General features: G+C 48.5%; 2 protein-coding genes across 2 annotated transcripts in view; both read right to left on the bottom strand.

Moving 5' to 3' along the window:
• Positions 1 to 15,050, bottom strand: part of RADIL (Ras association and DIL domains) — a 53,202-nt gene that overhangs the window by 32,263 nt on the left and 5,889 nt on the right.
• Positions 4,513 to 8,832, bottom strand: PAPOLB (poly(A) polymerase beta (testis specific)). Its single transcript, XM_010845772.1, is given in 2 exon segments — positions 4,513 to 6,606; positions 6,608 to 8,832. Coding segments are annotated over 2 exon segments (2,169 nt in total). The 5' UTR covers positions 8,647 to 8,832; the 3' UTR covers positions 4,513 to 6,476.

Here is a 15,050-nt window from a genome sequence, read left to right as displayed (position 1 = left end):
TTGTCGTATATAGCTTTTATTATGTTGAGGTATGTTCCTTCTATTCCTGCTTTCTGGAGAGTTTTTATCATAAATGGATGTTGAATTTTGTCAAAGGCTTTCTCTGCATCTATTGAGATAATCATATGGTTTTTATTTTTCAATTTGTTAATGTGGTGTATTACATTGATTGATTTGCGGATATTGAAGAATCCTTGCATCCCTGGGATAAAGCCCACTTGATCATGGTGTATGATCTTTTTAATGTGTTGTTGGATTCTGATTGCTAGAATTTTGTTAAGGATTTTTGCATCTATGTTCATCAGTGATATTGGCCTGTAGTTTTCTTTTTTTGTGGGATCTTTGTCAGGTTTTGGTATTAGGGTGATGGTGGCCTCATAGAATGAGTTTGGAAGTTTACCTTCCTCTGCAATTTTCTGGAAGAGTTTGAGCAGGATAGGTGTCAGCTCTTCTCTAATGTCGTGTCCTTTCTAACCCAGCTCTGAAGGCACTCAGCGCATCAGTCTTCAGTCTTTATTTTCCTAGGGCAGCGTTTACAGCCAGGCACCCCCTCTTCTGAACATCACGGCCGCACCCACAAGCTGCCTTTTCATTACTCTTCAGTTCTAATTCACAGTAAAGTGTCTTTTTTGATCCTTATTCGGAAGTCTTAGTGTCTAAATGTAGGAGTCTGCAAGACGCTCTATCGTTGTATTTCAACACCCATTCTGTCCTGTTTTCCTCTCACATAACAATGGGGATGACGATTACACGTCCAACGAGCACAGACTACGCCTTCTGGCCTCCCTTGTAGGTAGGCAGGGCCTTCTCGGGCTTCCCTAGTAGCTCGGGTGGCAAAGAATCCACCTGCGATGCAGGAGACCTGGGTTCAATCCCTGGGTCAGGAAGATCCCCTGGAGAAAGGGATGGCAACCCACTCCAGTGTTCTTGCCTGGAGAATCCCATGGGCAGAGGAGCCTGGCGGGCTACACTCCATGGAGTCGCAGAGAGTCTAATGCGACTGAGAAACTCGTGGGGCCTGCTAAGTTCCAGTCAGCAGAAGACGAGGGCGCGTCATCCTCCAGGACAGGGTCTGCGGGGACAGCGTCACCCCTCCCTGCCCCTTCCTTCCTCCAGCCTTACATGAAGATGTGGCGGCAGTGGCCATGCCGTCGCCCTGCACCTGGAGGTGACCCCGGGGATGGAAGGCACGAACTGCAGCGGTGGGGCTGGCCCTGAGGAAGCCGGGGTCCCTGGGGGCCAGGAAAGTGTCCCCACTGGCCCTGAACCGACTCCCTCTGGACGTGAAAGAGAATCTCCCTGTACTGGGCTCAGTCATTGTCAAATGCAATGTCTGGTCAAATGCAATTCCTAACTGATGAAGACGTGTTTAAGACAACCCTCTGGAGGTGGCCCTGGGGTACAGTGGGCAGCCCACTGGACTTCAGGAGATGACATCACCTTGGTGCTAGGTTTCCTGATCAGACATCACACACACAGAAGCATTTACAACTTGGATTAACAATAAAACCAACACCACCTCCTCCCCCACCCACCCTGCAAGAGGAGGAAGGCTTCCCGTCCGCCTTCCGGCACTGCGGCCCCCTCCCGCCCCTCTGGCCCCAGCTACTCTGGATTCTGCTCCACTTTCCCTGGTTTCTCCCTTACACTCCGCAGTTGTGCTAAATGACACTGCCCTACTTTGCTTCCTTTAAACCTCATACAGAATGGCCACACTGTGTATTTTCCTGCGCATTTCTTTTCCCCCCAGCGTTAGGAAATGCAGCTATTAATATTATCCGGACACACGAGGCCTGGGTCCACGTTATTTACTGCATGACTACACTGCGCGCCCTCCACTCCGTGCTAATGGAGATGTGCGTTTTTTCAGGCTTCAAGCTATTACAAAATGCTGCTGTTTCACTCTCCTCCTCATCTCCTGGGGACCGTGGGGCAGTCTCTCTAGCAAAGTGCTTCCTGAATTGGCACACGTGGGAACCGAGGACATCCACGTGGCATGCGGGAGGTAAGCTAGAGGGGTTGAGGGGTCTGCAGAGGTGGCCCAGACTCTGGCCGCCCCGACAGACGAGGGAGCAGTCAGATGGAGGGCACCAGAGCCCCACGAGCAGGGTGGAGCCCTGTGGGCGCATCGCCACACTAGCAGAAAGCCCACACCTCCTGAAGGGACCGGTCTGCATTGCGGCCCACTGGCCATCACATCAGCGCGCCCCCTCCTCACCAAACCTCAATGCTGTCAGACTTCATTTTTGTTAAAAAAAGAAAAAGGAAAAACAGCTCTGTGGTCTTAATTCCCATTTTTCCCACCACTAACGAGAGGCAGCACCCTTTCCCGTTCACTCTTATTTCGTCTTCTGTGAAGTACCGAAGCATCTCTTTCGCCCGTTTATTGGGTTGCTTCATCTTTTCAGAGACCTCCTCCCCCCATTGTTAGTATCTCCTGGACTGTGACTGTCTGATGTGTTATGAAATCTCCGTGCTCACAGCCTGTTTTCCACTTTTCACTGTTCATCACTTGATAGAATAAGAGACTCTGTCTGTCCGTCTCTTCACGACTTTAGCGCTTTTGTGTCTTCTTTAGGAAATTTTTTTCTGTGCTGTTTATCATTCATTCCCAACTGTTTTGCAGTCAGAGAACATGTTCCATGAATCAAGTAATTTAAAATATGTTCCATGAATCATGTAATTTAAAATATGTTCAAGCAGAAAGTAAAAAGAGTTTTACTTTCTGGTTGAACATGAGGGTGTGTGTGTGTGTGTGTGTTACATGCCCAGTGTTTATTTGACAATAAAATGCATTTCTAATTGTTGAGTGGAAGGTTTTACAACAAACGTCCAATAGATCAGAGATAACAACTGCCGGTGGGGGGAACGGGCGACAAACCCAGCCTGGGCGTCTGCTGACACACATTCCGTGCTGAGCTCCCTTAAAAGGCAGAGTTCAGCAGCTGAGACAGAGACTGCAGACCCTCACAAGACTGAAAACACTTCCTAGCTGGCCCTTTATGGGCTTCCCTGGTGGCTCGGGGTAAAGAATCCGCCTGCCATGCAGGAGACGGAGGAGACTCGTTTGATCCCTGGCTGGGGAAAATCCCTTAGAAGAGGAACCTGCTACCCACTCCAGTACTCTTGCTTAAAAAGTCCCACGGACAGAGGAGCCTGGCGGGCTGCAGTCCCTGGGGTCGCAGAGTCGGACACGACTGAGCACCATTCCCCCACTACCTAGCCCTTTACAAGAAATGTTTGCCAACTCCTGTTGTATGTTCAAAACTATTCCCTTTTTGTCTGCTTAACATCAATTAACGAAAGGAGCTGTGTAAAAACGTTCTGCGACAGGGACGCTTCTGGCAGACCGTGACCTGTTTACTTTGAGGCTCTTAGATGCGGACACGAAGCCGCGCCCCTCCCTGCCGCAGCTCCTCCCCTCTCCCTGCCGCACCGGTCCCTTCTGCCCCCGGCAATTATTTTCAGCTTGAAGCGTTTGGATGACACTGTCACTCTAAGAGCTTTTTGTTGGCCTTCCTTCCTCTCTCTCAGGTCTTACATTCTGGGTGTGCCGCTCGTAAACAGAGCAGCAAGCAGCTGAACGCGGTTTTTCCAGAGACTCCGACAACCTCCGCTTTAGTGAGGATGTTTAGCCCACTTATGCGTACAGTGACGTACTTGGCTTCATGTCCCCCATCTTAGACGGGGGGACTTCCCACCCGCCTCGTTCCTGGCTTTCTCTGACAGACTTGCACTGGGCAGCTCAGCCGGCACGCGGGCTCTCTGTTCCCTGACCACGGATGGACGCTCGCCCCTGCCTTACAAGTGCTGAGGTGTAATCACTGGGTCACCAGCGAAGTCCCCTACCTTCTTTTGAATTAGGAATTTTTTAACTCTATTTTTTAACCATTTTCCCCCAAAAGAAAGTGGTTTATTGCTTTTACGACAAAGTAAGATGCTCTCAGAAATTTTTTTTAGTGAAGAAAATTCTTTTCGAACTTTAAGACTTTTCTAAAATACTATTTTTGTCCGCTTCAATACAGAAAGCTCTCCGGAGGCCACTGCCGGGGCTGGAAGGCGCAGTGCGCGGCCCTGGGTCCCCTCCCCACCGCTGGCTGAAGCCGCCTGTTCAGAAGCAGGGCTGGCACTGTCGGTGCCCCCTGCCCCGCCGCCTGGGGCGCCCCTTTGCCAGCACCCACTCCAGCTCTTCCTCACCACCAGACCCCTCCCCGCCACAGCATCCCGTACAGGAGCCTGGGGGGGCAGGCAGGGGGCCAAGCTGCTTCTGGTCAGGCTGGCTCAGAAGGAAAGCCAGAGGCCATGTGTTCAGTGCTGCTGCTTAAGGCCCCAGTCTGGCTGTGGGGTCAGCATGCTTGAAATGAAGTGTTAATCTTTTCAGGCTTCTCCCTAACGCTGTAACATGAACTCTAGACTTCAAATAAAGTGGACAGGTTCATCAGCGTCTCTCCCTGCTGGAGCACTGTAAGAACAGCTGAACTGTTATCCTCCGGTTTAAATCCCTCTGCTCGCTTCTTTCTCGTTTATTTTTATTGTGTTTTTTTTTTTTTTTAATGGAGAAATACATCATCTCTTTTCAAAATAGCGCTTGAAAAATACAAGGAGTACAGATACTATAAAACAAAGCAAACTCCAGTCATGAGACACTACGCACACAGTATGAAAAAATAGTCCGATATTCAGGTAATGAAAACTAGAATTAAAAAGCTCCAACTTTCCAGCTTGGAAAAACAAGTACAATTACACGAAACATTTAATAAACTAATTTTCCCCCAATGTGTGAACAAAACGACAGGACTAAATTTGTGCCTGGCAATTTCAGTGACACAACAGCTATTCAAAATACACAGGTACTGTACACACGTCACCTGATTTTATTGTAGCAGAAGGGAAGAGGACCACACAGGTAGCAGGAACACCGTGTACTAGGCGTCAGGAGGTCATGGTGAACAGAGTCTCAATTACTGCACAGCCCACAACAGAAACGACTAGAATCCAACTTTGGGGAAATTATTCAGAAGGACGGGGAAAGAGTTTAAGAAGCTGCAGTTTGAGATGAAAAATGCACGTGTGGTAAAAAGGAACACTGTCAGGGGATGGGAAGAACCAGAACCAGGCTGTGGAAAGCCCGTTAGGTGTGCTGCTACGCCCAGAAGAAGACCGAGCTCTCATCACCTACAAGCGCGGGCACTCCTGGTTTTCAACATGAATGTTCTGCGGCTGAATTATGAGCGGTCTTTTTTTTTTTTAATTTAAAGAAAGGTATTCTAAATCTTTTGCAGGATCAATGAGTAGAAAGCTGACCAGATGTCAAGTGCTTGCTAGAAACTTTTTATGTTTCTACATGTAAATTTCACTGATGAATTTTAGTAAGTCATTACAAATAAAAATTGATTTAAAATTCTAGAGAAAATGCTTTTGCTTACACGTTTAAATTAGAAATTAACTTTACCATAAGCAGGTATTCTGTGGAGTATACACATCTTCTCTTACGTGGAGACTGAACGGCCATCCAAGATGGATAACATGCTTCACAGGAATTACGTTTAGTAAAACTTCACTCAATACTAGCCAGGGGGCCACAGGACTGTTGGTTTCACATCATGGTTGAGAAAACACGAGCATACTGAGTTTTCTGTGAAACAATATACAAGCGCATCTTGTGCACACAAGCAGAGAAGGCAGTGGGGGTGGGGGGTACAGGAAGTTTTTCCTTGTTTTAAGACAAATGATTAAGGATAAGAGAACATGGAGCTTTGTTAGCTCCATACAGTATCTGCCGTCTGACCGCTGATTGTTCGCACCCTCAAACAGTTGTACAGATAAAACCAGTGTCTCCTTTCTTGATCCTGTCCCATCAAAACCAAACACTTACTAATTACTGCTCCAGCGCCAAGCGCATATCCTAAGAGCTGGTACTTGGTCTGAAAGGGTGACCTCACAGGGCTGAGCCAGGTGGCCTCGATGCCTGTGAAGCACAGCACACCACTCGCCACACAATGGGAACCCACCACAAGATTAATAATGAAGAACGCCCTTCAGGAAAAAACTGAAATCCATCAAGCTGAAAAGGCTAAAATTAGTTCTACTTTCTAATAAAAATATACATAAAGTGCATCATCAGCATAAGGAATTCTGATACCAGTTTGTATTGCAAACTTCCCCCAACAATGCACCCAACATCAATCCCGTCCAGATGTCAGTCAAGGGTACAAATATAGCTGGAGGGGTTTTTTCCTCCTAAAGGGCAGGTGTCCTTTGAAATAGCATAACTGTGGCTAACACGTAAGTATCCTGACACATTAGTAACAGTACTTCCAGCTTCACATACTAACCTGGACTTCTGATCAAGATTAGCCCATAAGAGAAGTCACCAAATACACCTACTAAACCTATCTGGAACCGTATCTAGTCTGGTACCCTTCATTCTCCTCCACTAGCACGTGAAGACAGCAGGCTGAGTTGGCAGATACTGTTTATGGACCTCGAGGTGTTTTTCTCAGTTCAATCTGTTTTATTGAATTCTTGATAACAGGAATAGGATCTGCAGGGAGAGCAGGGGTACTGGGAAGGTCTGCAGTGGATGTTCCCCGTGAGGCCAACAAAAGCTGCTGTCTGAATAGTTTTCAATCGAGTCACACTGGTCTCTCTCTGAAAACATTCCTCTTCTGTTTTGGCTGCCTTGGTCCTTTCTTCTTGGTGACGCGACAATGTCCTCTAGACTCCTACGATAGGATTAGCTATGCTTGTTGCTGCGCTCCCTGAAGGCCTGGGTGGATGGCTGACCAGCCGTGTTGAGGAAACGACTCTGGTGACCATGGGCTTCGGTGCTGGAGGAACAGCTGGCTGTGGAGCAGTCTGAGGGATGCTTTCGCTGGACGCACCCCCCAGGCTGTCGCTGGGATTTGCTTGCTGCAAGGAAACTTCAGGAAACTGTACGCCAGTCACAGATGCTGCCATTGCCACCGGGGCAGGACCGTTTCTGCCTTGAGTGCTGCCAGTCACTGGGCCAGTCTTCGAAGCAGCAGGAAGTGACGACACAGGTGTGCTGTTCTCACCGTTGACAGACAAGTCAAGGCTGCCGTCATCCAAGGCTGTCAATCTGACACCTTCTGTAGAAAGTGTTTTCTTTTTCTGAAGCACATGATTAGGCAGTAGTTGATGAAGTTCCTTTTTTTTCAAATGCATTGCAGCAATTTTCATGTCCATCTCAAACATTTTACTATTTATCGCTTGCCTATACACAGTGTCTGTGAAAGACTGGATATCATAGGTGAGGTCAATACTGAGAACTTCAGAGTTTTCTGGTTTTTTTAACACTAACCCAATCACCCACATTGTACGAAATTCTTCCTTGTCAGGACTCTCCTTGGGTGCTGGAAACGACTGAGGATTCACATGAGCCAGTGTAATAAATTCATTCTTCTCCAAGCTTCCGACCAGAATTCGGATTTTTGATTCCACCAAACCCACCCACTCTAGATGTTGTTTCTCTGTTGGCGCACTTGCCAGAAGCACAATATAATGCTTGTACTTCTGGAAGAAGCTGGGCGCTTCGAAAAGTTTGGACCACTCTGCCTTACTCAGCAAAATCTCATGTGTGATAGCAAGCCCTTGCTTAAACTCTTCAACCATGACCATCCGTGTTGAAACAGACACGTTGTAGGTGGAGTTCTGCTGTGGGTATGCTGGTGTGATTATGGGCATGAGATGGTACCTATCACTGGGATTTACTCTTGGGTCCCAGACAGGCAAATTCAGATTCCGTTCTTCGGGCTCTTTCAGTAGCACTGGATTCGGCCATTCCCACTCAGAAAACACCAAGAAAAATTTACGGACAAGAGTTGATGCTATGGCATTTGGATAAAGCTGGCAAGTTCTTGCTACTAGCATCGCCCAGGAAACACCACCGAGGAAACCTAGTATATTGGAATAAATATTGTGGCATTTGGCCCACAGCTTGATGGCTCTCAGAGTTAATCTGAAGTTGTCAATGTTTGGTACTAGATGTAAAATCTCATCAGTTACCCGGCAACCATTAAGGCTTCTTATGCATCTTATATCTAAGTTTTTAAGCAGACTGTCATCTCTTAGGTCCAGATCTTCAGGAATAGTCTGCAGTGCTAATCTTGCAAACAAAATATCAATCTCTATCCCATCGAAACAGAGTTTGATAACTGGTACAAATGCCTCCTCAACAGCCCTTAAATCCTTTACTTCTTCATGTAGTTTCAATTTATCATAGAAGGAAGTGAAAAAGTCGCTTCGATCAACGTGTCTCGGTGCCACGCACAACGCATCGATATCTGCACCTTTCGTATGCACCCCTAACCTGTAAGAACCAAATGTAAAGATTTTCCCTCCAACATTTTCAATTACAGCTTGTGGAAGACTCTTGCTTTCACTGATTTCTCGTATCCATTCCTTTACCAGATTATTTAATTTCTCCAAAATTAAAATCCTGCGCTGCAGTTCCTCTTCCTCTTCAAAAACCCCGAAGGGCTTCAGAGTTTCAATTAATTTCTGGGTAAGTATGCAGTCAGTCTCCCTGGGGGGTGCTAAACTGATGGGGGAAGAGATGCCGTAGTGCTTGGGCGGCGGCGGGGTCCGCTGTGGTCCCAGGGTGGTCACCGGAAACGGCATCATCTCTAGCGCTGGCCCCGCCACGCCGCGTCCCCCGCCACCGCGACCTCCGTGGCCGCCGCCCGGGTCATGATCCGCTGAGGCGGGAGGGGCGGGGCTCCTACCAGCCCAGGTCCGACCCGCTCCCGCTCCGCTCCCGCCGCTTCAAGCACCTCTCCGCGGTCCCCTCGGCCCCAACATGGCGCCTGGGCCCTCGCCGCTGCGTTCTAGAACGCCCACGCACGCCACGCCGCGCGCCACGCACGCCAGTCGCCGCGCCCGCCACGCCTGCCACGGCGCATGCGCACGCGCAGAGCCTCATGGGGGCTGTAGTTCCGGGGGCTCCGCCCCAGCATCTGGCCAGTCCGGGCAAGCAGGGGTGCGCCCCCGGCTCCGGCCGTGTCAAAGCCGTGTGGGACGTTTGCCCAGACCTACCGTCCATCTGCTCGCTCGCCATTTCCTCTTCGCCGGGTCTCCGTCGTCTCCCGGGGCACCTTCAGGGGCCCTCTGCCCTCATGCCCGTCCTTGAGGACCCCTGCAGAGCGGGGTCCGTTGTGGGGGAGCTGCTCTGTCGCGTGCCCCGTGGTCGGCTACCTGGGTGGCGGGGCAGCCGCGACCGCAGCTCCGGGATCTCGGTCCTGGCCTGTCCAGCTCCGAGGGTCCCATCTGCTGACCTCTGGTTTCTGCGGCTCCCGGTGCGGAGTCTGCAGCCGGCTAGCCTGCTGCTCGCCGGTCTCGTCTTTGTGACAGCTGTAAAAATCCGTCTGAAGTGTCCTGCGGCATCGCCACCAGGGAGCAAGGGGCGAACCTCTCGTTCATCTCACGCGGCGAACGCCGAGTCATGCTCCCGGGTGACTCTCGGGCACGTCCGTGGGGTATGTCCTCGCTCCATTCTCTTGGCCCTCTTCGTGGGGACATGTGACAGACCTTCTCATCAGCTCCCCATGACTCTCAGCCCGTTTCTGTCTGCATGATGCCGGGCCTACCTTGTTCTCTAGTTCTCTTCAGTCATATCTAGTCTGCTGTTTAAGCCATCACCAAAGTATCCCTTTACAAACTTGCATTTTTATTACTAAAAGCATCTTTTTCTTTTCCAAATCCTCCCTGCCTTTTGGGATGACATTCTGTTCTTTCCTGTTTTCTTTCTACCTTTTATTTCATTAAATAGTTTAAATCTACTTACTCAATATTTTATAACTAATGGTTCCAGTTCCCAGGTTCTTGAGAATTTGAGTCTACAGTTTTCTACTGATTCATTTCAAGTAGCATCACTTCATGTGTCTTGTTATTTGGGGTTGTGAGCTCATCTCTGGCCAGATTTAGGAGACCTGTGTGGAAGCACGTCCTTCCAAAGAGTACTTTGTTCTATCGGACGTCCTTGTACATCATCAAATTATGTACAATGTAATTTCGTATCCACATCACTTAAATAGTACAATTCTGAACTCCAAACGTGAGGGGAAGAGTGCTTTTCAATTCTAGGAAAGAATATTCAGTTTTTCCCACCCAGAGCCCAGGTCAAGAGAGAGAACTCTGTCATCTTTTACCAGGTAGCAAACTCTTCCTATTTTGTCTTTTCATTGAGTGTGTCCACCTTTATAGTTTCCAAATATATATGAGGTTTCAGTTCCAGCTCCCTACATCTTTCTTGGACAGCTATTAAACTTAAGTTTCTCGGTTACAAAGACTGGCAAATACCTGCAAGGCAACTGTGGCTTCATCATCAGCTCAGATTCTAAGGCCCTCATTTTCTCATTTTTCTTCACCCCTAGGGATTCCTTTATTTGGGGAGGTTCTCAGCTATGCATCTAAAAGGAGAATTGTTACAGTTCATCCAGCACTTCCAGGTACTTTATACAGAAAGATCTTCCAGGCTAATTAACCCCACATATTGCCAGAAATATAAGCACCACTTTCTCAACCTATTTCAACGTGGTATGCGTGCTGAACGTTCTAGCAACACTGCTGCCAGGAGGGCCTCTAGTGACCATGTTGCTTAACACAGTGGCTTCAATGGTGCACACCTTCTTTGACCTCGAGTAGACTCACACTGGCCTCCGCGGCGTCACACGCTGTGTTGTCTTGTACGTCTCTGGTCTCCCCTCAGTCTAATTTGCTCCTGCATTACTTTTCCTCTAAAGTTGGAGCTCTCCCAGTTTCCTTGTTAGGCCCTTGACTCTTCTCACTGTACATGTATTTATTACCTGGGTCATCTATCAATTTTCACAGCTTAAGTATCACCTATTAACAGCTTAAGTTTTTATAACCTGCTCTCTTCTAAGCTCCAGATCCACATCATCCTCTGACTTCCTTCCTGACACCTCCACTTGGATGTCTCAAACTGGACACAGTCTACAGAGAACTCTTACTCTTCCCTCCATAACCTGTTCTCTCTGGGAAGTCACCACTTTGGTAAATGGCACCTCCATCTACACAGCTGCTGTCATCAGAAATCTGGGCATCATTCTTGACACCTCTTTCTCATCTTTGACGTCCAGTTCATTTACAAATATTGATGATTCTACCTCCAGAATATATTTGCCATTCATCACCTTCTACCTGCTTTTTCATAACTCTGGTCTAAGCTATGGAGAAGGAAATGGCACCCCACTCCAGTACTCTTGCCTGGAAAATCCCATGGATGGAGAAGCCTGGTAGGCTGCAGTCCATGGGGTTGCTGAGGGTCGGACAGGACTGAGCGACTTCACTTTCACTTTTCACTTGCATGCATTGGAGAAGGAAATGGCAACCCACTCCAGTATTCTTGCCTGGAGAATCCCAGGGACGGGGGAGCCTGGTGGGCTGCCATCTATGGGGTCGCACAGAGTCAGACACGACTGAAGTGACTTAGCAGTAGCAGTCCAAGCTACCATCAACTTTCACCTAGACTCCTACAATAAAGTAATTAATCTATTACTGACTTTTCAAAGTATTCTCTACCCAGTAGCCACATTAGTCTTTAACCCCTTCAGTGGCCTCCCATTAAACTTAGTCTAAAATCCAAACTCCCTAACATCCCCTACCATCTCTCCAGCTTCACCTCTCACAGCCTGCCCCGCCCTCTGGCTGCCTTGCCTTTTGGCAACTCACATTTGTCTCATTCTCTCAGATGTTAAAAAGCAGACACATCACTTTGCCAACAAAGGTCTGTCTCGTCAAAGCTATGATTTTCCCAGTAGTCATGTATGGATGTGAGTTGGACCATAAAGAAGGCTGAGTGTCAAAGAATTGACATTTTCAAACTGTGGTGCTGAAAAACACTCGAGAGTCCCTTGGACTGCAAGGAGATCAAACCAGTCAATCCTAAAGGAAATCAACCCCTAATATTCATTGGAAGGACTGATGTTGAAGCTCCAATACTTTGGCCACCTGATGCGAGCAGCCAACTCATTGGAAAAGACCCTGATGCTAGGGAAGATTGAAGGTAAAAGAAGAGGGTGACAGAGGATGAGATGGTTGGATGGTATCACTGACTCAACTCTGGGAGATAGTGAAGGACAGGGAAGCCTGGCATGCTGCAGTCCATAGGGTCGCAGACTCAGACATGACTGAGCGACTGAACACCAGCAACGACTCGTCCCTGGGTCTCCGCACAGTGCTGTTCCCTTGGCCCAGAAGGTTCTTCCTGCCCCACCTACTGTCCACTCCTCTTCACCTTAGTGTTGTCAGTTTTGAGACTGGCTTGAATTTCATCTCAGAACATCCCTAACCTCCCTGCTAAATTAGCACCTACACTCTTCTTTTATAACACACAGAAGTCGTCATTCTGTGTTTTTCAAATTATCTTTTATTTCCCACTGCAGATTCTTAGCTCCATAAGAACATGATCTGTTTGTTAAATGCTGTTTATCCAGTACCTAGTCAAGTACCTAACATAGTAGCACTCAACAAATATTTGCTGACAAATAAATGAATGAGCGTAACAAAGACAAATCTTTTAGGACTTCGCTTAGTCCGGTGGCTAAGACTCCACACTCCTAAACGAGGAGGCCTGGATCTGATCCCCAGTAAGGGAACTAGATCCCACGGGCCACATCTAAGACTTCGCATGCCGTGACTAAAGATGCCACTGCTGCAACCAAGACCTGGCACAGCCAAGTAAGTATCTGAAAAGGAAAATTCCTTCACCGTCAAATCCCTGGCTAATCAATATCCAGAAGGCCCATCTCTTGAGTTTTGTTAAGGCCAAGGGACCCTTTCAAAGTTACACTCTGACTCAGGAAAATCATCTCACAACTCAGTTCACAGCCGCTCACGCCCACCGGTACCGGGCATCTCTCTGGCCGCATGACTCCAGCATCCTGTGACCCTGCAGCACCTTCTGATTTTAACCTGTTTCCGGGAAGATTTCCATGGGGCGGGGGCGCATACTCAATGCTTAAGGATACGGAATGGCTATACAAGAAAGCAGGCAGCCTGTCTGCAGAGCTGCTGTCCCACAGTAATCCAGAAGCGCCGTTCCCTAGTGGCGACCCCCAGGGGACTTGGCACAGGCCCTGGAGAGGGTCAGTGTCCCACGGTCTGTAGCAGGAAGAACAGGATGCAGCCTGAGTGCCCACGATTAGGAGAATGGATCATGGAGTACACAAGCAAGTGGTGGAAACCATGCCTCAAGCAAAAGCAATGCTGCAAAAAAGAGCTGAATTTACACGCAGCACCACAAATAGAACTAAATGTTGTATCTTATCACACATTACATAGTATATAATGTCTGTAGGTGGAAAGAAAGCTTAAACTTCAATATAGTCAGATTTATCTGCCTTTCCCCCACAGTTTGTGTCCTATAAAGAAAGCTGAGCACTGAAGAATTGACGCTTTTGAACTGTGGTGTTGGAAAAGACTCTTAAGAGTCCCTTGGACTGCAAGGAGATCCAACCAGTCCATTCTGAAGGAGATCAGTCCTGGGTGTTCACTGGAAGGACTGATGCTGAAACTCCAATCCTTTGGCCACCCGATGCAAAGAACTGACTCACTGCAAAAGACCCTGATGCTGGGAAAGATTGAAGGCGGGAGGAGAAGGAGACGACAGAGGATGAGATGGTTGGATGGCATCATCGACTTGATGGACATGAGTTTGAACAAGCTCCAGGAGTTGGTGATGGCCAGGGAGGCCTGGCGTGCTGCAGTCCATGGGGTCGAAAAGAGTCAGACACAACTGAGTGACTGAATTGAAGCCTTACTTATGAAATCTTTATTTTAGCTCTATAACTTTATCTCTGATGTGGGGGGTTTTTAAACTATTCGGAGTGAGGATCCAACTTCACTTTTTCTTCTTTGCACCATCCCTAGCCATACTTTAGCCAGTTCCTTAGTGTTGTCAATTTTGAGAGTTTTGTGTCTTTCAGACATTCTGCACCAGATCGGATCGCCCCATGTCTTGTGTGTTAAGCGGTGAGCCTTCGAAGGCTCCTTAGATGACGTGGCCTGAAGTCTCCGGGGGGCGGCAGGGGAAGGTGCTGCCAGCCAGGCCCCAGGTGGGTACATCGGGCTCAGGAGACAGGGCTTCTAGGCTTCCTTCCAACACCCCGCCTCAATGTGACACTAAAGGCTGTAATGTTTTTTTTTTTTAATCTAAGCAGTGAATCGAAGAATGAAACTGGTTTGTTAGCAGCTAACCAACTTTATGTTCTCTTTGAATTAAAAATCCTCAAGAACAGCCTTCCCTCGTGGTACAATGGATAAGAATCTACCTGCCAATGCAGGGGACATGGATCTGATCTGTAGTCTGGGAAGACACCACAATCCTCGGAGCCAACTAAGCCGGTGTGCCTTAACTACCAAGCCCGCACTCTAGAGCCCGAGAGCCACGACTCCTGAGCCTGCAATCCTGACCCGTGTGCCTGGGAGCCTGTGCTCTGCAGCGAGAAACCACCGCAGTGAGCAGCCCGTGCGCCGCAACAGAGTAGCCCCCTTCCACACACAACAGCAGCGACCCAGCACAGCCAAAAATAAATAATACAGATCCTCAAAGACGTCTTTTAGGCTCAGTTGATTTTCTAGTTTTAGACTGATGGGGAAAGTTGGCCATTGTCTTGCTTTTACCCACACGTAAACTAGAGTTTTCCCACAGTGACTGTCGCTGAGAACAGGCTCAAGGGGAGTCTTGTTCAAGTCTCAAGAGACAGCTGCTCTCCAGTGAGAGAAAAGAATCCAGATCACCTCCTTCATCCTGAGAGACATGTTATGAAACGTCAGATTCGTGGCAGGAGGAAGAAAAGGTCAAAAGCAAACAGCACCGAGAAGCTGGGGGTGCGGGGCAGGATCCACAGCGCACAGCCGCTGAGACAGCAGCGGCCTCACCAGACGCCTGGACACCCCAGTTTAGTCAGGGCTCAGGCCTGTCCACCCCTCCGTGGACGGGGTGGGACAGCAAACACACGCCCAGTCGGCTGCTCAGATGACAGGCCCGCCCCCGCCCGCCCCTCCCC

Source organism: Bison bison, unplaced genomic scaffold (assembly GCF_000754665.1).
Source record: "Bison bison bison isolate TAMUID 2011002044 unplaced genomic scaffold, Bison_UMD1.0 scf7180017864223, whole genome shotgun sequence".
In the NCBI taxonomy this organism is placed as follows: domain Eukaryota; kingdom Metazoa; phylum Chordata; class Mammalia; order Artiodactyla; family Bovidae; genus Bison; species Bison bison.
This window is presented reverse-complemented; position numbering and strand designations above follow the sequence as displayed.